General features: G+C 41.1%; 1 protein-coding gene across 4 annotated transcripts in view; it reads right to left on the bottom strand.

Annotated features, from left to right (window-relative positions):
* Nucleotides 1-24,773, bottom strand: part of UBE4B (ubiquitination factor E4B) — a 118,159-nt gene extending 93,386 nt beyond the window's left edge. For all 4 annotated transcript variants that reach the window (XM_007491597.2, XM_056795801.1, XM_056795802.1 and 1 more), the window contains exon 1: nucleotides 24,246-24,773. In XM_007491597.2, coding sequence (XP_007491659.1) covers nucleotides 24,246-24,269 — 24 coding nt within the window. In that variant the 5' untranslated portion in view covers nucleotides 24,270-24,773. The remainder of the gene's footprint in view (nucleotides 1-24,245) is intronic.
* Between the last annotated feature and the right edge of the window lie 289 nt (nucleotides 24,774-25,062).

The following is a 25,062-nucleotide window of genomic DNA, read 5'->3' on the forward strand; positions in this document are numbered from 1 at the left end:
TGAGCAGAGGAATGACAGACAGATTTCAATGGACCTTAGGAGGATTACTGGGGCAACTAGATGGGAGAAGAGAAAAAAAGGGGGTAGGGAGTTCAACTTGGGAGTCTGGAGTTAGATACAAGAGAAGGAGTGGAAGCAGAATCAATTTGAGATCTGGGAAATGACTGGATAAGGCACATGAGATAAAGGAAAGAGGAAAGGATGACTGAGGCAATGACCCTGTGCACCTGGAAGAACAGAAGCACCTTTAGTCAATAGGTTGTCAACTTAAGTTCCAAAACATTCTTGCATCTTCCCACTCACATAGCTTCTGTCCCAGATAAGGCTTTCCTCACCACACACAACCCTGCTATTTTGATAGCCTCCAAACTGATCTTTGGTTTCCAAACTCTCTCCTCTCCAATTTACCCCTCACTGAGCTGCCAAATGTGTGTGTGAATTTCTATGTCTATTCCGAAAACACAATGTGACCATGTCTCATCTCCTACTAAAAAACCTTCAATAACTACCTCTTGCCTGAAGAATAAAGTACCAAATCTTCAGCCTGATATGAAACTTCTCAAAAGTCTTGTGCTGTGAGGACGAATCTATGGCATGTGTGCCAAAGACGGTATGTGGAGACCTCTCTATGGGCACTGTCAGGGGGCAAGGCACTGGGTCTCTAAGCCACCTCCCTCACCTGCCCCTCCCCCCGGGGGTGGCTGGGTACAGAGGCATGGGTCACCAGACCACCTGTGGCTATAGGAGGAGACTTCCCCCACAACCCAGATTGGAGCCAGGCCCCATCCCCCCAACACAGAGGGGCAGGGCACAGCATGCAATGGGGAGGGGGGGGGCAAGGGGGTCCCTAAAAAGTTCCAAAAGGTTCACCATCCCTGATATAGTGCTTACCAATCTTTCTAGTCATTTCATGTACCTGCCTTTCCTGGACTCTGTATCCCCCCATGACACTCCATCATCTCCTACCTTCCTACCCTTGCCTGCAGGATTCCCATTTGAATACACTCTCTTCATTTTCATCTCATATAATTCCTAGTTTCATTCATAAAACAACTCAGGTACTAGTTCTAATGTGCTGCCTCTCCTGATCCTTGCTCTTCTTAAAGTAAGCAGTGACCCAGGCGAGGTTTGATTGGATCCCTTCAGTAGACTCCAAGTTCTCTAAAAGTAGGCAGAGAGGCCATTTCAAGTACAGTGCCAAACACATAAAAAGATATTCAATAAGTTTACTGAATTAAATGATAGCAGACAGCACCATCAGTATTGTTTTTAAATATGCAAAGCAATAAAAACCTCACACTTTCTTGGGACAATAATGCATTGCTGGTGAAGTAATGAATTGATCCAACCACTCTGGAGGGCAATTTGGAACTATGCCCAAAGGGCGATAAAAAGACTGTCTGCCCTTTGATCCAGCCATAGCACTACTGGGCTTGTACACCAAAGAGATAATAAGGAAAAAGACTTGTACAAGAATATTCATAGCTGCACTCTTTGTGGTGGCCAAAAATTGGAAAACGAGGGGATGCCCTTCAATTGGGGAATGTCTGAATAAATTGTGGTATATGTTGGTGATGGAATACTATTGTGCTCAAAGGAATAATAAAGTGGAGGAGTTCCATGGAACAACCTCCAGAAAGTGATGCAGAGTGAGAGGAGTAGAACCAGGAAATCATTATACACAGAGACTGATACACTGTGGTACAATCGAATGTAATGGACTTCTCCATTAATGGCAATGCAATGTCCCTGAACAATCTGCAGGGATCTAGGAGAAAAAACACTATCCACATTCAGAGGAAACACTGTGGGAGCAGAAATACAGAAGAAAAACAGCTGCTTGATTACATGGGTGGAGGGAGACATGATTGGGGATGTAGACTATGAATGATCTTCCTAGTGTAAACATCAACAACATGAAAAAAGTTTTTGACCAAAGGCACATGTAAAACACAGTGGAATTGCAAGTCAGTTACAGGAAGGGGGGAGGAGAGGAGAGGGAAAGAATATGATTCTTGTAACCAAGGAATAATGTTCTAAATTGCCTAATTAAATAAAACTTTTAAAAAACCCTCAAACTTTCACTTAAATGTAGTATATATAAACCCAATGTCCCCAGGGGGAAATATCCATCATATTTATTGTTACTGGAGGAGAGACAATTTTTGGGGAGACAACAAAGAGGCACAGAGTTCTGAGAAGAAGATCTGGGTTCTAATCTGGCTTAAAACATTGACCAACAGGGTGCCTTGGGCACCCTGCTTGACCTCTGTCTGTTCAATTTCCTCATCTGTAAAATATGGATAATAATAGCACTCCCTGCCCCACCCCACCCCACCCCAGGTTGTTTTGAGGACCAATGAGGTTTTTGGAAAAGGATCTGAAAATCTCATAGCACTCTATAAATGCTGACTATTACTACTACTTCTACCATGTTCCCTTTAGGCATAGGGTAGCTTTTCTGCTAGGATCCTTGTAAAGACCTGAATCTCCCATTCCATGGCTCCTCAAGTAAACACTGTAATTATTAGGGAAGGACATAAGCATTTATCTAGCACCTAGGTGACAGACACTGTGCTAAGCACTTTACAAACGTCTCATTTGATGCTCATACAACCCTGGGAGGTAGGTGATGCTATTATCCCCATTTTTTTTAAGGCCCTCACCTTCTATCTTAGAATCAATACTGGATATTGGTTCTAAAGAAGAGTGGTAAGGGCTAGGCAATGGGGGTTAAGTGACTTGCCCAGGGTCACACAACTGGGAAGTATCTGAGACCAGATTTGAACCCAGGACCTCCCATCTCTGGGCCTGACTTTAAATCCACTGAGCCACCCAGCTGCCCCTCATCCCCATTTTATATAGTGAATAAAACTGAGGAAAGCTAATACAATTACTTGCCCATGATCGCATGGCCAAGAAGTGTCTGAGATTGTATTTGAACTCAGTTCTTCCTGAAATCAAGACCAGTACTCTACCCACTGTATCACCCTGCTTTCTCTAAAGAAAAGGAGATAGGCCTCCCATTTCCTGCTAGGAGTATCTGCTGAGGGAATGCAGGGACTAGGCTAGGAAACTTCACCAAAATGGCCCCTCCCTGCACCAGACATCCACCACTTCCCAAAATCTACAACTTCCAGCTGTTCATCTCCAAGGTCAGGGAAGAAGAGTCAGACCTTGTCTTCTATCTCCTGCTCCCAGGAGTCCTGGAGGAAAGATAACAAGGGGCCAGGCCACAAGGCAACTCCCACCTCTTGTTGCCAGGTATGAATGTCAAAACTACTCAACCCTGTTCAAACCATTCTTTAGAGGATGGGATTTGGCTATTTCCTGATCAATAACAATAGAGATACTTGGAATGACAGAATCAGGTCTTGGGAAACTACAATCTCCACCCTACTCGGGGTAACAGGATTTAGAAAGGGCTTCAGCAAAGCTCAAGATTTAATTATTTGAGAATGTGGCCTTCAACAGACATGTGCAAAGGGGACAGACCTCTGGGCAGTCCTGGGTTAAGCTAGAGCCACCATTGGCACAGGGGAGACACAGGAAGTGAGGTGGAGGAGAACTGAGGAGTGCTGGAACTTCCTAGGTGGAGCAGAGGGTGGTGGTTGGAGCCTGGTTCTTGGAGTAGAGGCCCTCAGACTGTTTCTCCATTTTGGGTACGTGAGTGATAGGGACTGATCTCTTTTCTTTGCCTCGGGTATCCAAGGCCTTGGGCCTTTGGCCCAGCCTAAGCAGAGTGGGTATTTAAGCCCTATTCCCTTCCCTTCTCTCCCCTTTCTCTCTCTCTCTGATACCTTTCTTCCTCCTGTCTGTAATTAAAAACTCCATAAAGGGTTGACTGCTGACTTGAGTTTTCATTTAGGAATTACACAGTTGAATTCCTTGGTGACCTTAAATTAATATATATCAGTCTTTTAAAGTGATTTCCATATCACACAAGTGGGATGTAGAGAACTTCCAAGGGAAAGAAGGGCAGTCTTCCCTTTAATTGAAGGCTTTCCTTCTCATGCAGGGCTCTCCCTTCAAGAAGGGGGTAGGGTACTTCCTTCTTCTGTGCCTTTTCCTGCCTAATCTCCAATCTTTAGAAAGAAGCGGATCAGTGAAATGGGGTCTTCCATCTCAGACTGGGCTTGTCTCCTGCATGTTCTCCAGTCCACTTTGGGAAGAATGGTGACTTCCATTCAGAGATAAACATTCTCACATTTGACCATACCCTAAACACCATGTTGGCAAACCTATGGCACACGTACTGGAGCATGCCAAAGGGAGCTGCTCTCTTCACTGTCTTCACATGCCTGAGGACATTTCTCACATGACCCACCCCTCTGCCCAGCAGTCCAATGGGAGCACTTTCTCCCTCCCCTGTCTGTAGTAAAAGGAGGGGTCACATATGGTGTGAGGGTTGCAATTTAGGCACTCAAGTCTCTAAAAGGTTCACCAACACTGCCCTATCACATTCCAGTGATCCTGAACCTTTGTTATTGCCCCAAACCCTCACCTCCTGATCCTTTATTCTTATTCCCCTTAACTGTCACCTCAAATCCAACCAAACATCACCAAGCCCTTCCATTGTGCACTCATTGTGCACATATGTTTCATATTTGCACATATGAAACATTGTGCAATATGTTTCAAAGGCAACAAAATCTTTTCCTCTCCCATTCTTTCCATATTCTAGCTATTACTGAAACTTGATACCCCCTGATGACAGACTCCCTGGCTACCCCTTCTAGTACTGGCTAAACCTTCCCTAATACACCAAGGCAGGGAAGCTAGAATGCTCTTTGGGGCTTGTCACTTCTAGGTTCTCCTCATTCTTCTGTCAATTTAGTAATCTCTCCTCCATTGAGGTTCATACTATTTATCCCTAGCCCTCAAAAAAATAACCTATTATTTGTTGTCTACAGCAGCCTAGGTAACAATGGCTCGCAAGTTTTCTTCAGTTTCCATCTCCAGCTCTGCTTTGGTTTCAACTCCAGAACAAGATGCTTCCGGGGTATCCCCTAATGTTAACCACCCCACATACACACTTTACAGATTCATTTTGTGTATTGTTTTTCCCCACTGGCCCCCCTTTTGAAGGCAATGACTGTCTCTTTTTTATTTGCATCCCCAGTGCTCTGCAATGCCTAGCAAAGAGCAGGTGCTTACTAAATGCCTGTAGGACTGAACTGATTCCCCAACTCTTGCCCTCTTATTAGGACTTCAAAATATATACTGATTCTCCTTCAAACACCTTAACCTCACTCCCTTTACTCCTCCACTTACCTCATCCATCTACAAGGATGGTCATACTCTTGACTTTGCCATAACCTACAAATATACCACAAGTCTCTATTCAAGAATTCCAGAATCTCCCTGATCACACTCTATTGGCTTGACACTTCAGTCTTTCCATACCAAATTCTACTCTTCACCCACACATAGTCTTCAATTTTTTTTTCATAAATAAATATTTTTCTTTTTTTTCCTTTTAAACATTATTTTATTTGGTCATTTTCAAACATTATTCATTAGAAACAAAGATCATTTTCTTTTCCACCCCCCCTCCCAGCACCCTACCATTGGCGATTCGTGATTCCTCTGGGTATCACATGTGTCCTCAATCCGAACTCATTTCCATGTTATTGGTTTTTGCATTAGGGTGTTCATTTAGAGCCTTTCCTCAATCACATCCCCTCAACCCCTGTAGTCAAGCTGTTGCCTTTCCTCCATGTTTTTACTCCCACTGTTTGTCCTCTGCTTGTGGGTAGTGGTTTTTTCTCCTTGATCCCTGCAGGTTGTTCAGGGACATTGCATTGACACTAATGGAAAAGTCCATTACATTCGATTGTACCACAGTGTATCAGTCTCTGTGTGTTCTCCTGGCTCTGCTCTTTTTGCTCTGCATCACTTCCTGGAGGTCGTTCCAGTCTCCATGGAATTTCTCCACTTTATTATTCCTTTGAGCACAATAGTATTCCATCACCAACATATACCACAATTTATTCAGACATTCCCCAATTGAAGGGCATCCCCTCATTTTCCAATTTTTTGGCCACCACAAAGAGCGCAGCAATGAATATTCTTGAACAAGTCTTTTTCCTTATTATCTCTTTGGTGTACAAGCCCAGTAGTGCTATGGCTGGGTCAAAGGACACAGTCTTTTTTTCGCCCTTTGGGCATAGTTCCAAATTGCCCTCCAGAATGCTTGAATCAATTCACAACTCCACTAGTAATGCATTAATGTCCCAACTTTGCCACATCCCCTCCAACATCCATTACTTTCTTTTGTTGTAATGTTAGCCAATTTGCTAGGTGTGAGGTGATACCTCAGAGTTGTTTTGATTTGCATCTCTCTGATTATCAGAGATTTTTAACACTTTTTTATGTGTTTATTAATAGTTTTGATTTCTTTGGCTGAAAACTGCCTATTCATGTCCCTTGCCCATTTATCAATTGGAGAATGGCTTGATTTTTTTTTTGTACAATTGATTTAGCTCTTTATAAATTTGAATAATTAAACCTTTGTCTGAGGTTTTTGTTATGAAGATTGTTTCCCAATTTGTTGCTTCCCTTCTAATTTTGGTTGCATTGGTTTTGTCTGTACAAAACCTTTTTAATTTGTTGTAATCAAAATTATGTATTTTACATTTTGTGGGACTTTCTATGTCTTGCTTGGTTTTAAAATCTTTCCCTTCCCAAAGGTCTGACAATGTATGCAGTCTTCAATTTCTTATCCCTTAATTTAGGGATCCCCAAACTTTTTACACAGGGGGCCAGTTCACTGTCCCTCAGACCATTTGAGGGCCGGACTATAAAAAAAACTATGAACAAATCTGTATACCACTGTGTGGAATAGCAGAGTCTGCAGTGCTGGCTGTGATGGGCCTGTCACATCTTGCACATGCCCATCACCTCCACCACTATACTGGGCAGCAGTACACACAGTGTGGAATCCCCTCCCCCAGATCGCAACTCACCATGCTGACATCTTTCATTGTGCAGCCACATAATCCTTTGCACCTAGCCTCGTTCTCTTTCAGTTACTCTCAGAACAAGGCACCACTCAAAGGATTATGTCACCGGAAGTAGTGCTGTCCGTGAGTCGCTGTGGCCACCACACACAATGCTCCTCTCACTGGCCACCAATGAAAGAGGTGCCCCCCTTCTGGAAGTGCGGTGGGGGTCAGATAAATGGCCTCAGGGGGCCGCATGTGGCCTACAGGCTGGGATTTTGGGGACCCCTGCCTTAAATCCTCTCCCAGGCTATCTCCCCATGCACTAGCCACTCTCTTTTTCCCATCTTAACACCTCAGAGAACCAATTCAACTTTACACTGTCCTCTTCTCTTGAGTCCTTGCCTCCTTATCATTTCACCAATTGTACATAACTCTAACCTTTGGTCTTGGATCACTTCTACCATTTACTGCCTACACACATGCTGCAGATGAAGATGAAGAAATCATTCAACTCTTCTGACTGGATTCACTACAAATCTACGTTCTACAACTTCAACAGAATCCTTATTACTGCTAATATCATAGATCTAGGGTTTTAAGTACCCCCTTTAAAAAAAAAAACAACTTTACCTTCCAACTTAGAATCAATTCTGCATATTGTTTCTAAGGCAGCTTGAAAGTGTCTGAGGCCAGATTTCAAGATGTGTCTTCTAGGCCTGGCTCTCTACCCATTAATCCACCTAGCTGCCCCCTTCAAAGTACCTTTGCCATTATTGTATATTTGTTTCTCCAGTCAAGTCCAACTCTGAAACTACCTCTGGCATTTTCTTGGCAAAGATACTATAGTGGTAGCTCATTTTACAGATGAGAAAACTGGAGCAAACAGGGTTAAGTAACTTGGCCAGGGTCCCAAAACTAGGAAGTGTCTGAGGCCAGATTCTAAGTAAGAGAAGTCTTTCTGACCCCGGGCCCAGCATTCTATCCACCTAGTTGCACGCAAGTTACCTTAGAAGGCCTCTAATTCCCCCTCATTTTATAGATTTGACAACTAAAACCCTAAAAAATTAAAGACCTGAGGTCACACATAATTAGTAGAACCAAGATACAAACAGTTCACTGACTCCAATTCTAGTCCTCTTTCCCATATTCTATATGGTCTCTCTCTTTCAGGCTGGGTGGGAAGGATAAAACAAAAATGGTTAACAAGGGAAGGCAAATGAGATGCTCAGATACTATTCAGTTACCTTCAATAACTTGGCTGAGATTAAATAGCTTCCCAGAGAACTTAAAGACCTTAGAGATGTGGGGGCAATTATGTGACTCAGTGGACTGAGAGCCAGGTCTGGAGATAGGAAATCCCCCGTTCAAATATGACCTTAGCTACTTCCTAACTGTGTGACCCTAGGCAAGTCACTTAACCCTCATGGCCTAGACCTTTCTACTCTTCTACCTGGTAACCGATATACAGGATTGATTCTAAGATAGAAGGCAAGGGTTTAAAAAAAGAAAAGAAAACTTATAAATGTGACTCCTGCACCACTGCTGAGAATCTCTCAGAATGAGACCATAGAATTCTGTCCCAATTTTGTGAAAAGTGACATTACTCTCTCCTGGTACTTCTCTTCCCTATCTGAACACTCCTCCTCAAGCTCCTTTGCTGAATTACCACTCAATATGTGGGTATAGACCAGGACTCAATTTTAGGCTGTGTCCTCTAATCTCTCAGTATTTATCATCTTTAAGAAATAAGGTTCTTGATTCCCAAATCTAAATAAGTAGCCTTTTTCTTGTGCTCTAGTCCCCTATCAATAATTACCTGCAAGATATGTCCTCAATGTCCCAAAGGCATCACAAACTCAACATATCCAAAACTATTATCTGTAAAGACTCAGTTATGAGGCTCACAACTCTGGAGTCTTCTTAAACTCATTTACCACTCAGGTCCAAACAGTTGTCAAATCTAGTTAATATCTACAGAATATCAAGTGCATCAATCCCTCCTCTTCACTCACATGGCCATTCCTCTAATGTAAGGTCCTCATATGCCTGTCAGGTCAGGGGCTAGTATATAATGGCAATTTAATAACTAGTATTTGAATTGAACCACTCTATGGTATGATCTGGCCAAATTCAGACTACTTTCTTTCCCTAAAACACTTTTTCTCCAGCCTCCATGACTTTAATTTCCTAGGCCTAGGGTGAACTCTCTACTATTCTCATCTTTAAGGGCGCTACATAAAATGTTTTATGTGCAATGTCCTCTTTTTGCAGCAATCATTTGCTTTATATGATTTGGAATTGAGTTTAAAAGACTATATTCTTGAATTCATCAAAAAACTTACCACATTGGGTATTATGCATAGCTTTGTTAAACAGTCCATTTTCTCAAGTCTAGCCATGATTCTAGTCCCTAGTTTTTCAATTGTTTAAATCAGAAGAGTCCTTGGGTTCAACTCCATCTCTTTGATAAATTCCTTAACCTTGTATAAGATATGACACAATACAAAGTCATAGAACAATATTCCATCTCCATCTGGTCAAGAAAATTCTGCCTCTTGGCATATCATCACATTTATTAAAGTTCATCAATCTCTTGATAGGGATAAGACTTCTAGTGCTATTGGAAGTTCTGTTTTATAGCCTGATGAAGCTGCCCAGATCTTACAGACTCACCTGGGGATCTAGCAATACTTTTAGGGTAGCTTTAAATGAAAAAGTTTTTTACCATTGGAAATTATACCTTTTTCCAGTCTTCAGTTCTCCAAAACTACTTGCCTTACACGTGACAGGGATTTTTTTCTTTATATCATTGGTTAGAAACTGTTTTTTTTTTTACTGGTGTTACTATTTGTTCATCAAACATCAAGAAATTCACACCATACATCAGAGGAATCCAGCTTCCAGGTCCTATTGAAGGTTTATGCTTGTTTTCTAAAAATTAGGGTTTTTGCAGAAATTAGTCCTCAATTTTTTATATTTTATTTTGTTTTCAAATACTTTTTCCTTTGGGCTTTGAAGAACAAGCAACATTTGTTCAATGTTAACCAAGTGCCAGACATTGTGATAAATTCAGGGCATTACAAATGCAAAGATGGTCCCTGCCCTACAGAAACTTGATGTTCTAACAAGAGAAGACAACAGACCAAAGAGAACTAAAAAACTGGAGGTAGGGTAGCAAGAATAGTGGCAAAATCCAAAGAGTCAGAACCACAACTGGGAAGGGAGTGTAGCATAGGGCTGACCTAGCTCAAAAAGGAAGTCCACAGAAGGAATTCACCAGTGGGAGAAGGGGGACACTTCTCCCTCCCAGGAATGTTCATGGGTGAGAAGGCAACTACATCACACTAGACAAGTCCACAAAGTCAGAAAGAAGCTCAGACAGGAGGAGATGGTATATGGCCCATAACTGAGTACTCATCTAACAGAGAACTAAGTGAAGTAAGAAATCTTTGTCAAGTTTCATTTGGTCAAGATCAGACGTTCTTGAGTCAGCCTAGTGTCAGAAAAAAGCACATACACACACTAACATCCTGGCACAAGATGAAACTTTCAAAATTATTATCCTAAATAATTAGCACACCACTGGAGAGCTAAACTAAAGATTATTCTGATAGCAGTATGAAGGATAAGAGGATGGAGAGGGAGTACAGAAAGAAGAATTATGGAAAGGTCACTGCAAGAATTCAGGCAGCTATTTCAGAACTGCATCCAGAAGGCACTAGGAACTCACTAGATGAGAGTTAAGGAAGAAAGGAGAATACAAGATAAATACAAGGTTATTAATGTAGGGATGTGGTTGAAGAGTGGAAATGGATGGAAATAAATCAGGAGAAGCGGGCTGAAGAGAAAAGAAATGGACTTTGGTTTCTGCCAAACTAATGGCCCCATAGGATATCCAGGTGGAGATGACCCAAAAGCAGCTGGAGCTCCAATAAAGAACTCAAAAGGGAGGTCAGGTCTAGAAATACAGACCCGCTAGTCACGTGCAAGAGCTGTAATTAAAGACCCAAGAAAAAATAAAATTGTCAAGTGTAAGAAGACTAGAAAGGAAGTAGGTTTATGAAGGTTCTAAAAGCCAAACAGGATTTTATATTTGATGTGAAGGGAGCCACTGGAGTTTATTAAAGGCCTGGGGGGAGGGGGTCCCTTTTGACATCAGCTTTGTACCCTTTGACTGGTGAGTAGAAGACAAACTGGAGTGGGGAGCCTTAGAGCAGGTTGAGCCACCAGCAGCTACTGTAATAATCTAAGTGTGAAGGAAGTAGCAAGCTTATTATTACATTAGAATAGCTTATGGGGGAGTAGGGAAAAGAAGATATATAAGAGACTGTGAAGACAGAAACAATACAACCTGGCAACACACTGGATATGAATGGGAAGGAAGAATCAAAGGTTGAGGCTGTAAGCTTGAGTACAGCATAGAACCAAGGGATTATAGTCCTATAGTACTCTGTCCTGGTCAGACATTCAACCAGAAGGTTTTAAAAGGAATGTGACTGCTGCCACCAAAAATCAAAAGATTTGGCAGAAATCTATTTGGCAGAAAAGGAATTCCTACTTTAGGAAATTATGAATTCCACATGACAGGAGGTCTTCAAGGAGAGGCTGCGTAATCACTTTTGGGGAACATTATAGATAGGTGAGATTTCTTATTCAGGTAACATTTGGCCTGGATGACCTTGGCAGTCCTTTCAAAAACTGGGATGCTATGATTCAGTATGAGTCAGCAGTATGATACAGCAGCCAAAGAGCCAATGTGATGTCAAGCTACATTAGCAAAAGCTGAGACCCAACTCAGGGAGGGAGTTGTACTTCAGCACCTCTGCTCAAGGTGGTCAGATCACCTCTAGAATATTGTAGACAAGCTGGACATCCTCTTTTAGAGGTACGTAGGAGTGCCAGTGTGGTAAAATTGGCCAAGGACCCAAGTTCAAATTCTACTCTGCCACTAATTGTGTAACCTTTGGCGATTCCCTTCTCTGTGATTCTCAATTTCCTCAGCTGTAAAATGAGGAAACTAGACTAAATGGACTCTGAAGTCCTAGTCAGCTCTAAACATTTGACACTATAGAAAGTGAGTGTCCAGAGGACAGTATCAGGATGATGAAAAAAATGCCAATCCACACTCTGTAAAACCAGCTGAAGGAAGTGGAGTGGGTTTAGCTGAGAAGAGAGAAGCCATGTATATCGGATCGGGCCTTAAGATGTATACTGAAATTCGTGAAGAGCTGTCCTGCAGGAGGAATCAGCTTTGCTCTCCTTGGCCCTAGGAGACAAAACTAGGAAGAACAAATAGAAGCTGCAGAGAGACAAATTTCAGCTCAACACACAGAAAAATTCCTAATCCATTGAAGTTATCACAGAATGGAATGGACTCCTTTAGGAGTTTGGCAGAGGCTGGATGCCTATTTATCATAGAAGTAAAGGAGTGATACTTGATAGAATACTGGTTGGACAAAAGGATCTCTGAAGTCATGGATAATATGTAGATCTGTTTTGCTTGATTTCACTTTTATTTGTTACAAGGGAAAATTTTCATTTTTTGTGGGGGGATAATTAGAGAGGAGGGAGGGAAGTATTTAAAAAAAGAAAGAGAAAAGAAAATCAGTGAAATATTTAAAAATACACAGAAGACAGCAGAAGAAAGTTCAGAAGGGAACATAAACAAACAGGGCAATGTCGATACTATCATGTTAAATTTTAAACTTAACCAGACTACATTGGGAGAGCAACAAGAGCAGGGCAAATACTCAGAACCTCTGTTGGAGACAAAAGATAAACAGTGGCCAATATTGCCCTGAAAGGTTCCATCAAGTTTCCTGTTAATCTATCTTGAGCATGGAGTGATCTCGACTTTACTGTGATCCTCATGTAGATTCTGGTGAGATCGTATCAATACTAGAAAGGTAAAGATGGCTTTTCTGGGATTCACCAGTACAGAATAACCCTCAAGAGCATGGGAGCTCTCCTATACTGTAACATCAATGCTTTGGGATGCCCTAACCTACAAAAACTTGTATGTAGATATAGCTAGGGTAGGATGATTTTTTCTTTGTGAAAACATTTCTGAACTGTGCTAATTTTATATTTTAGGGCTCTATGTCTATGATCCAATGCTTCTGTGATCTGTGGCAATGTATTTTCACATTTCCCCAAAATCTTTGTCAGAAGTTTGGCAAAAGTTATTTTCAAGTAGGTGTAGGATATTTCTTGACACTAGAGATGTTAATAAAGCCACTTATTTGAAATCAGAATCACTGTGGAACAGGATTGTGCCATGGGCTGTGTCCATTGGAATAGGATTGTACCATGGGCTGTGTTCATTCCTCCACAGCTCCCTAAATGCCAGCCTTTATGTCAGTCTCTCTCTCAACTTTTGTTTTGTTTTTGATGTTTTGGTAGAAGGAAATGAAATAATTTAGTCACTATGTTGCCATTTAAGTAAAAAAAATTTAAATCTCTAGAAAAATTATACTTAAAAATACTGTACATAATATGAATTCAAGGTTTTGTATACATCTTTTCCTTTTATTTGTGAATTTTTCATGTTTCTTATATTTTTCAAGTTAGTAATAATTTTTAAAAGACCTCTAACATCCCTCTCAACTCAAATTTTAGAAAATTTATAATTTATATATGAAAAAATCTAAATCAATTTTCTTATGAAAAATTTCCTATCAAGCAGAATAAATAATAGTAGTGCCATAGCTTCTTAAGGCTTACAAAGCACTTTCCTTAAGAAACAACAACAACAACAAAAACACAACCTCTGAAGCAGGTAATAGAAATATCATTATGCTCATTTTACTGCTGGAACAGAGAGAGATTGACTCCTTCCATGGATCACACAGCTAAGAAAATATCCAAGGGGGCAGCTGGGTAGCTCAGTGGATTGAGAACCAGGCCTAGAGACAGGGGGTCCTAGGTTCAAATCTGGCCTCAGCTACTTCCTAGCTGTGTAACCCTGGTCAAGTCACTTGACCCCCATTGCCTAGCCCTTACCACTCTTCTGCCTTGGAGCCAATACACAGTATTGACTCCAAGACAGAAGGTAAGGGTTTTAAAAAAAAAAAAAAGAAAATATCCAAGCCAGGTCTTGAATTCCAGTCTTCTCCAAGATTAATACTTTTCTCATTATTATCATGCTAACTCACTTTCCTATTATCCCTACAGAGATCATTTCCTCTCTAAACTGAAAGAAAAAAGGGACAATATTTTTAAATTTGGAGGAAAAAAAAAAGCAAAAACCCAAGAAGTGGTTAATATAAATTTTCATGGTATATATACATTGTCACAAGTGGATAAGAATAAAGCCAACTGATTAGTATTAAAGAATCCAAGATTTCCAGATTGGGATCCAGTAAAGTCAGCTTATAAAAGAAAAATTAGCCTCTCCCAGATCAAGATATCTTCACTGGCTACCCAGCATTCTGGGAATTCTCTACCTCTTATCCTCTCTTCCTGCATCCTTCAAATCCCAGCTTAAACCCCACCTTCTCCAGGAAACTTTTTTCAAAGTCCATTCTACTGGTAATGCCTCCCCTCTATGATTTCATCTAATTCATTTTGTCTATAATCTCATTTATAAATATTTGTCTGCATGTCTTCTCCCCCATTAGACTGGAAGCTCTTGAGAATGGAGGCTGTTCTTGTTTTGGGGTCTTTAGTGCTCAGCCTAGTGCCTAGTACACAGTAGATGCTTAAAAAATACTTAATGACTGACTGACATGGCCAAAGTATAAATTGGTTTTACAAATTCCTATCCACATTTGTAATAAGGATTTTTTGTTTCTCTTCTTTTTTTCTTAATTAAAGAGAAATGGGAAGGAAGAGAAAATAAATGCTTGCTATTTAGAAAAAAATACTTGCTAAAAATAAAATTTGAAAACATTTATCAAAGAGCAAAATGAAAACATAACACCAAATTATTCAATAGCAGTTACAAAATTGTTCATACCCTTTGATCCAACAATTCTACTACTGGATTTATAGCCTATGAATCTATCTGTACAAAATTACTTACAGCTGAATTATCTGCAACAGCAAAAAGATGGAAACAAACTATTTGTTCAGTGTTTGGGAAATAACTGACTAAACTGTGCTATCTAGATAAACATAATGGTATATTACTGTTATAAGAAACAATGAATAAGAATCCAAAGAAACATGCTAAAATTATACAAAGTTATGTAAAGGGAACAAAGCAGGCCTTTTTTTTATTTTTGCAAATGAAGACCCTAAATGGCAACAAAATTTAATGGACAATGTTGGTACTACTTTAGTAAATCCAAGACCCAAAGCAAACTGACTCTCAAATTTCACCTCATACACTGTAATTTGGCAAAGATTACAAGAATCAATCAAGGCAGAGGTTGGATGAAGACAAACACACTGTGAATTGGCCCAATTATTCTGGATATCAAGACTGTAAATCCCACTGCTGAGCCCAAAGAACTAGAGTCACAAGTCAGTTATGTACATAAAATAACATATTTGTAGCAACACTTTTTCTGAACTTCCATCTGCTGGAGAATAGATGAAAAAAATGTGGTAAATTAATGGCTTATTCTTTTTTCCTTCATTTTTAAAAATTATCATGGAAAACACTTCTTTTTTTATTTTATTATTTTTTTTTTTTTATAAAAACCCTTACCTTCCGTCTTAGAGTCAATACTGTGTATTGGCTCCAAGGCAGAAGAGTGGTAAGGGCTAGGCAATGGGGGTCAAGTGACTTGCCCAGGGTCACACAGCTGGGAAGTGTCTGAGGCCAAATTTGAACCTAGGACCTCCCGTCTCTAGGCTTGGCTCTCAATCCACTGAGCTACCCAGCTGCCCCCGGAAAACACTTCTATATTGGTCACTGTTGCAAGAACACACCGAAACACAACCAAAACTGCAAAATAAAACCCAGGATACACTGATGTGAAAGACAACTCCAATAGTTCTTTCTCTGGTAGTAGATAACATTTCCATCTTAAGTCCTTCAGGATTGTCCCAGATTATTGCACTGCTAAGAGTAGTCAAGTTTTCACAGATAATCATCATCCAATAGTGCTGTTATTGTGTACAATGTTCTCCTAGTTCTGCTTACTTGGCTCTGCGTCAGTTTATAATGAATTATTCTTAAGGCATGTATATTTATGTTTTATAAATTGTGTATATATTATTTTACCCACTGGATGGCAAGCTCCTTGAGCGCAGGGACTATCATTTGTGTCTTGTGATCCTCAGTAGTAGGCATAGTGGCTGGCACACACCAAGCACCTAATAAATTTTTGTTGATTTAATTACTCATCTTTGCCATTTCTTACTCAAAGAAACATGGCAAGATTTATATGAACAAAAGCAGAATGAAATGAACAGAAGCAAAAGAATATATCTCTAAAAGAAAGAATTCTGAGCAACTGAAAAACCAGAGAAGGTCCCAAGAAAAACTAATAAAATCAAGCAACTTTTTTGGCAGGCAAGGAGGAGATAGGACAGAATGTTGTCTACATTGTTGGAAAGTCACTGTATCCAGGTGGTTTTGCTTAACTGTATTTCTTTGTTACAAAGGAGGGTTCAATTTGGGTGGGATGGAAGAGAAAGGTCCATATTTGACTGATGTAAAAACAAAAGGCACAAATAAAACTTATTTTTAAAAACCAATTAAAGATACTGAGCCATATAGCTGTGCACAGAAATCAGCTGCAATCACTATGTTCAGGGATTATACTTTTTTGTTTGGTTGACTTTGTGTGTTTTGTTTTTTTAATGTATCAATAAAATAAGTTTCTTTTTAAAAAAAGATGCAATACTTTCAATAAAGCCAGGCTGCTTGAGAACCCAAAAGTCTAGCATGTTCATATCAATATTATATTCTTCCACTGATGCTCAATGACTTCCAATCACAAAATATCACACAATCATTAAATGACCCAGAGGCTAAGGGAAAGCTATCAGCTTAACACAGCCAAGCCACAATACATGAACTATCTTCCAAGAACTAGCAGCAAAACCTTCACCAAGGAATGCCATGACCAGAACAGAAGGTGGAAAAAGGTATAATATGGACATCCCTGAAGCACTGGCTACATGAAATGTTCAAAGAACCAGAGAAAAACATGTTAGGAGGATACTATGGGCAAGAGAACCATGAAGCTATAGGTAAGAAATCACCCAGGATGCAAAGACCTCCCTCTGCTGAGGTCACAGACCCACCAAAGATCTGAAGTCTAGACAAACTGGGCAAGGGAACACATTGAATCAGGGCAAAGCCATCACTACAACTGGGAAAACAGGTCTAGGCACATTGCCTTCCTACTGCAATCCCATTGCTTTGGGATGTGAAAGACAAAAAGTCTGCAATATGTAGAGCATGTGGTTTGTCCTGATGCTGCCTTAGTGGACACTCCTACGGAGGCCAAGTTTAGTTAAGTTCTATACAGCAATGAATTCACTGTGAATGCTCTACATCACATGGATCTTCTGCAAAGCTTCCTACAGTTTATGATGTTTTCACATACATTATTCTCTCACTTGTTTCTATGAATAGAATGACACTAAGTCTTCACCTTAAAGCATCAGAGGCAGATAGTACATATTCAGAAGTGCTCTATGAGAATTGGGTGCCAAGAAGTCCCATCACATGTTTTTAAACTGAAAAGTCCAGTATTAGCTAGCCCTCCTTATCTTGACATTCAACAGTATTTCAATTTGTTAAATTATGATCATTTCAGACTTTCTCAACTGCCACATCACACCAGTCACTCATATTCAACTTTTAGTCCGCTGGACTGGCTTCTGTAGCCAGAGCTTTGTTAGATTAACTGCTATCTAGACACAACTCCTCCTTACTTGTGATTTTTTTTAAACCTAAATGTAAGAATTAACACGTATCCCTATTAGCAGCAAGGCATCAAGATGGCGAGACAAGGAAGTAGCATGGGCCAGGCAAGTCAAACCATCACCATCACCCTAACCCCTAACATCCCCCTCAGATTCCAATGGTGAGAAGCAAGGTCTCTGACCCAGGAGCCGTGGAGAAAACTCCAGGATCCTTTGTTTGGCATAACTCAGTCCTCTCCTACCTTTCTGATTTTTTTATACCTAACTTCCCTACAAGTGCTCTTTAATCCAGTGACACTGACCTCCTGGCTAGTCCAGGAACAAGACATTTCATGACTTGGCTCTGGGCATTGCCCTTGCTGTTCCACGTGCCTACGATTCTCTCCCTCTTCAATTACTCCATCTCTGGGTTCTGACAAAATAAAATCCTACCTTCTTCAGGAAACCTTCCCCAACAACTTCCCTACACTTGCCCTCCCTCTGTTAATTATTTCTTATTTATCTATATAGAGCAGCACTGGCAAACCTTTTCCAGAGTTCAAGTGCCCAGAGGGCAAATTCAAGCTGTCTGTGAGCCCCTGCATTACCAGAGAAAGCTGAGGGAGAAAGTACTTGCTTTGGGCTGCTGGACAGAGAGGGGTGGGGCATGTAAAAAATGTCCTCAGGCACCCTGGGAAGAAGGGGAATAGAGCAGCTCCCCAAGTTCGGGTTCTGCACAGGTGTGCCACGTCTTCACCAACACTGACATAGAGCATACTTTGTATTTCTGTTTGCATGTTGTTTCCCCCATTTGACTATAACCTCCCTAAGGACAGAGACTGCCTTTTGCCTTTCTTTGTATCTTCCCCCACCCTCAGTACAGTGACTGGCAAATAGTAGAACCTTAATAAATGCTTACTGATTGATATTATCATTTATCAATGGAAATTACATTAAAGTAGAAGCATGGCCATCTGCTTTGCTTCTCCACTCAAAGGACCATGAGACCTTGCCACTACATCTCCTTTGCCTCCCCAATTAGAATGGGAGCCTCTGGAGAACAGAGACTAGAGCTGCAGCACAGATCCCAGGCACCTCCAATTGAGACCTCCTTATTTTCAAAGTGTAGACTTTTATTCACTTCTGAATCTACCTAACTGCCCTCCTGTCCAGTCCTTATGTTCTCACATTTTCACCATAAAAATAGCTTGAGTCTATATTAAATGCTTTGCTTTTGCAGCTATATTTTTTTAATTAATTAATTTATTTGGAATATTTTTCTATGGTTACATGATTAATGTTCTTTCTCTTCCCTCCCCACTCCAGGAGCCAATGAGCAATTCCACTGGGTTTTACATGTATCATTGTTCAAAACCTATTTCCATATTATTACTATTTTCAATAGAGTGATCATTTAAAGTCAAAATCCCCAATCATAGCCCCATCAAATCATGTGATCAATCATATGTTTTTCTTGTGTTTCTATTCTCACAGTTCTTTTTCTGAATGTGGATAGCGTTCTTTCTCATAAGTTCCTTAGGATTGTCCTGGATCATTTGCATTGTTTGCCAGCTATATTCTAAATGTAATTTATATTAAAACACAGTACTATGCAGTTCTCAGGGAAGGATGGATTTGAAAAATATTTACTACTAATTTTATCACTGTAGAATCAGTACAATGCCAAATACTAACATGACTGAGACATAACAAGCGTTCAACAAAAGACAAAGACATGTTTCATACCAGGAATTAGGCTCCAGTTTCCAGGTAGTTTCTATTCAAAAATCATATATAAGATTTTGTTAAAAACAGTTATACGTAAATGTCATCTCTTAAATCTGATTCAATAATGGATAATCTTAAAATAATTTTCTCAATATTTTGCCAAGAGATAAATCTATAAATTTTTTTGTGATTTTTAATTCCTCTTACTACTATAATACAAAATGTATGTTAGCTTTCCTTCTAATCAAAAACTGCTTTTTATAAAACCTCCAGAGCTCCAGAGACAACTGTTACAAAATAATAGGTAACATTTGTTTTGTGCTTTCAGATTTGCAGAGAGCTTCCAAACATTCTTAAACCTGATAGTTATAATGAGGAGGTATTATCTGGGAGGTAGGTATTACAGTTATTATCCTGTTGTTTTTTTACAGTTCAGGAAACTGTATGACCTGAGATGATGTGACTTGTCCCTAATCACAAAATAAGGTCAGAAATGGAATTTGAACCTAGGTTTTACTCAATCCAATCTCAGAATTGTATTTCCCATTCCTTTTCCTATAAGTATTTAAAATAAATATTACTTGAAAAATCAAAGAAGTAAAAACTTCTAAACCAGAACAGTTTAAATGACAGAAGAGGCAACTTGAATGAAAAATGCCTATTGGGGAAAAAAAAATCTTTGCATTAAATATCTCTGATATGGCTCTGATATCCAAGATATATAGGCCACTAAACAAAAACATGTAAAAACAAAAACTGTACCCCCAATAATAAATGGTCAAAGGATGCCGATTATTTTACAACTGTATGTAGATTGCTTCAAATCACTAGGAGAGAAATGCAAATCAAAATTATCTCCTTTCACTTCCTACCCAGCAAATTGGTAAAGATAACAAAAGATGGAAAGGTATATGTTGGAAGAGCTGTGGAAAGTCAAGCACCAATACATTGTCAATGGAGTTGTGAATTGTTCCAACCATTACAGAAAGCTAAGAAGGTGAAAAGGAATAAGTATTTATAAAGCACTTATGATGTGATAGGCACTGTACTAAATGCTTTTAATAACATTTATGTAGTGCTCACTATGTGCCAAGCATTGTGCTAAGGGCTTTACAGATAGTATCTGATTGAGACAGCTAGATGGCTCAGTGGATGGAGGAGGCCTGAAGCTGGGAGGACCTGAGTTCAAATATGGTCTCAGATACTTCCTAGCCGTGTGACCCTGAGGAAGTCACTTAACCCTTGCCACTGTTCTGTCTTGGAACAGATTCTAAGACAAAAGACATGGGTTTTATGTATTTATGTAATCCTAAGGTCCCTAGGAAGCAGTCTCTATTATTATCTCACACAGCTAGTAAATGTCCAAGGGCGGATCTGAACTCAGGTCTTCCTGAATCTAGGACACAGCTCTGAACATTTTGCCACCTGCTGTTTCTATGACTAAACTCCACAACCTTTGATCAAAGATCCCACTATTAGGCATATCTCCTAAGGGCAAAGGCAAAAAGGCCCCACATATGCCAAAATATTTATTACATTGCAGAATATAAATTTATATAATTTACAGGAAGCCTTCCCCAACCCCTCTAAATTTTAGTGCTTTCCCCTGGTTAATTACTTCCTATTTATGCTGTATAAAATTTACTTTGTATATTTTTTAATGTTGTTTCTCCCATTAGAGGGAGGCTTGTAAGGTCCTTGAGAAAAGGAATTGTCTTTTGTCCTTTTTTATATCCCCAGAACAAAGCAATGTATTTTATCAACCGATAACAGTATTTTTTGCAGAAGCAAAGAAATGGAAACAAAATAGATACCCATAAACTAGAGAATGGCTAACACTGTGAAACATGATTATAGAATCACAGATTCAGAGCTGGAGGGGACCTTAAAAACCCCATCTAGTATGACCCCCTAATTTTACAGATGAGGAAACTGAGACACCAAAAGATGAAACAATTTCTCCAGGGTCACAGAGCACCTAAAAGTATATGAGTTAGGATTTGAAGCCAAGTCCTTCCTATCAAGTCCCTCAATCCCATCCATTACATGAAAGGAATGAAAAATCCCTGGGTCTTGAGAAGTTTCTACAAGATCACAGATTTGGAAGTGGAAGGGACCTCCAAGGTCACTAGGTCCAACTTCATTTTACAGATGAGGAAAATAAAGCTGAGGAAGGTGAATGACTTGGCCAAGATGACAAGTGTCAAAGCCACACAACAAAACCAGGTCCTCTGTTGGCTGAGCCAGAGCTTTGGAGTGGCCCCACTGAACAGGAAGAATATAGAAAAGCACTGGAAATCTTAAATGAGCTATTGCAAAATTAAATCAGCAGAACCAGGAAGACAACCTGCAAAACCACTACAACAATGTCAATGATAAGAACAAAGGTTTGAAATGGAATGCTGTGTAATTACAGCAGGCAAGCTTGGCCCTGAACAAAGGCTAAGAAAATGTATCTCCCTTCTTTCTGGGTGTAGAACATTGCTGATGCTGTCAGACTTGGCTGTTTGGGCTGAATTGGTACTACTAAACTCTTCTTTTTCTTGTCTTCCATCCATCAATAAACATTTATTAAATGCCTACTATATGCCTGGGGAACTATGCTAAGTGCTTCTTCTTTATTATTAAAAGGATAGCTCTCTAGGTAGGGGAGAGTAGAGGGAGAGGAAATATGTTAGAAACAAAGATGTAAAAAATATATATGTATATCAATAGAAAAAATTTTAAAGTCTCTTCATTAATACAAATTCTTCACTTTAAAATAACCAAACTACAAAACTGATATAAACAACCTTATTTTTTTCATTGGAGCAAAATCATTTAAAGAGGCAATCACCAACTCTGGGGGAGGGACTGTATAGACTAAAAACATATGTACAGGTTGTTTCCTCAAAGAAGGATGCAATTACCATAAAGCTAAGGATTGTTTGTCATTGTCTTAATATCTTCAGCATCTTGTAGAGATCCAGACAATCAAAACACCAAGGTTTACACAAGTCCCAAAGGAAAGGGTCAATAGCTCTTGGGTATGGAAAAGAGAATGTACCTGACTTCAAGGGTGGACAAAAACATCTTCAAGGCAGCATCTGAGACAGTCTTCAAGAACTGGTTGAGAGCCAAGCCTGGTGACTGGAGGTCCTAGAGTCAAATTTGACCTCAAAATACTTTCTAGCTGGGGATGGAGGTGGGGTCAAGAACAGGAAATTCAGAATGATTCTAACAATCAAGTGGGGACAGAATGGCTGGAGCTGAGGGCCTATCTGAGACAAATGGACAGGCACACTGAGGCTATATATTATTTCTTAGTTCTTCAGTAGTATGATGCTGCCTTACAAATGGTCTGTGGCACAGGTATAAACAGTCTTGGCTTTCAAAAGGGCCAGGTACCACAACACAATTTCACAATCTTTCCATCAATGAGCATATCCTACCCAGGGGGAGTTTAATGCATAAATAAATACAATGACCACTTTAGGACAAAAACAGCAGCTCCTCATCACAACTAACCTAATAGTATATCCTACTTTCTCTTCACTGTGGTGTAGTTCTTTGTGAACCATCAGAAGGAACTGAGGGGACTTCCCAGAGCCCTGCTTTATGACAATAATCTTCAAAAATTGAAGAAAGTAATCTGTATGATTTCTTATAGACAAAACGGGAATTAGTGAAAATTAAATCGTTTTAAAGTTATTTTCCTATGCATCTCTTTTGATCTTCACAACAACCCAATGAGATAGGTGCTATATTAACTATCTCCATTTAACAGATAAAGAAATTGAGTCTTAGAAAGCTTAAGTTACACAAGTGCCAGAGACAGATTCAAACCCAGCACCCTCTGGACTCCATTTCTTTCCACTACAGTCAATGGCTTCCTGCAAGAAATGCACACCAGTCTGAAAGGAAGAATGTAAAGGAAAAGGTGGGATTCAATAGGTGACATGACAAGTAAAAAAAAAAAAGCAACCTGGAAAGCCAGGAACTAATATGGACCTCCTTCTTATACACTACAGACCCTGTCTCCTCCATGAGTCTGTCAAGTCAGTAAACTCCAACTTACAAAATGCCGAGAGCTCCTGAAGAAAGCAGGGGCTGGGTGGTTTGTTTGTTTGCATTTCCAGGGCTTACTTAGCCCAGTGAAGCACACAGTAGGTAGGTGCTGGCTGATTGACAGACTGACAATAGGTACTGCTCCAGCTAACGATATATGGAGACTGACAAGGAGAGTTCATTAGTATCTTGGAGGAACAACAACAACAACAACAACAACAAAAACCCACACAATACATTAGAAAATTGTTTTTTGTTTTTTAAAAAACCTGACATGAGGAACTTTTAAAATTAAAAAACTGCAGAGTTCAGCCTGAGCCTTCCTATCTCCTAATCCAAATCCAGCCCCCTCCCTTTCCCCAGATCATCTAATTAAGGCCTAGCCAAGAATTCCAGGGAAGTTCAAGGTAGAGAAGATGCTCTGGGAATGTTCCCTTTCTAGTCACCCATCCAACTTGGTGAGAAATCCAGGTGCCCAGTTCCACCAGGGGGTGGCCAGCCCTGGAGCAGAACCAAGTCTATTCAATGCCACCCGCCGCTGCCCCCTACTCCCTCCCCAATACTGTATCGCTCACACATATTCTATGGCTCAGGCTCAGTCACACAATCTCACACTCAGTCTCACACACTACCATTCTGCTTCACATTCTTCACACACACTGTCTCAGTGTCTCACACACGGCGTCACCCACATGCACTCTCAAGTCCTCCTCTCACCTCATCAGCGCTCAGCTCCTCCATCGCTTTCCTCTTAATGGTGAAAGGCGTCTGGGAGGGGGGCGTGGGGGCCGGGGCCCGGGTCCTAGGCTCCCCTCTTCGGGCGCGGGCAGGCGGGCTACCCCGACGGGGCGCGCTCAGAATTGCATAGTCAGAGATGAAGAGAGGAGAAGGAAACCCCCAGGAGGGGTGCTCGGGGAGGGCAAGGGGGCTCCGCCTGGGCGCGCGTAGCCGCTGAGCCTGAGGCCGCCCGCGCCGCTAGGGGAGGCGCCTAGCCCCGGCCCGGCTCGGCCCGGCTCGGCCCGGCTCTGCCCGCCCGCAGCTCGCAGACCGCCGCCGCCGGGCAGGCTCCGCGTGGCGGCCGCTGCAGCTGCAGCCTCGGCGCTCGCTCTCTCCCGCGCCCCTCGGCTCGGGTGGCCCTTCCTTCGGGGCTAGCGGATGCGGGCTGCGGGCGGAACGAGCGCTGAAGTACTGCGGGATCGAAGCCTCTCCGGCGGTCAGTGACCCTCCTGCTGCTGCTGCCGCCGCCGCCTCCTTGGGCAAGGCCGGCCGCCACGCCACGCCACGCCACGCCCCGCTTCGCCGGCCTGTCTTTCCGCCCGCCCGCCTGCCTGCGCGCCAGAGCCCCGCCGGGGGCCGAGGAAGGGGCCGGGAGTGCGGGTGCGTCGGGCCCGAGCGCGAAGCCTCCTACCCCTCCGCCCGCCGCTGGCCCCCCTGGCCCCACCAAGGATTATTCATCAAAACAACAGGGCGGCCATCTTGGAAAGGGATCACGTGACCCCTGTCAAGGAGGCGGGGCTCCCGGCCACTGAAGGAG

This window comes from Monodelphis domestica, chromosome 4 (assembly GCF_027887165.1).
Source record: "Monodelphis domestica isolate mMonDom1 chromosome 4, mMonDom1.pri, whole genome shotgun sequence".
NCBI classification, from domain to species: domain Eukaryota; kingdom Metazoa; phylum Chordata; class Mammalia; order Didelphimorphia; family Didelphidae; genus Monodelphis; species Monodelphis domestica.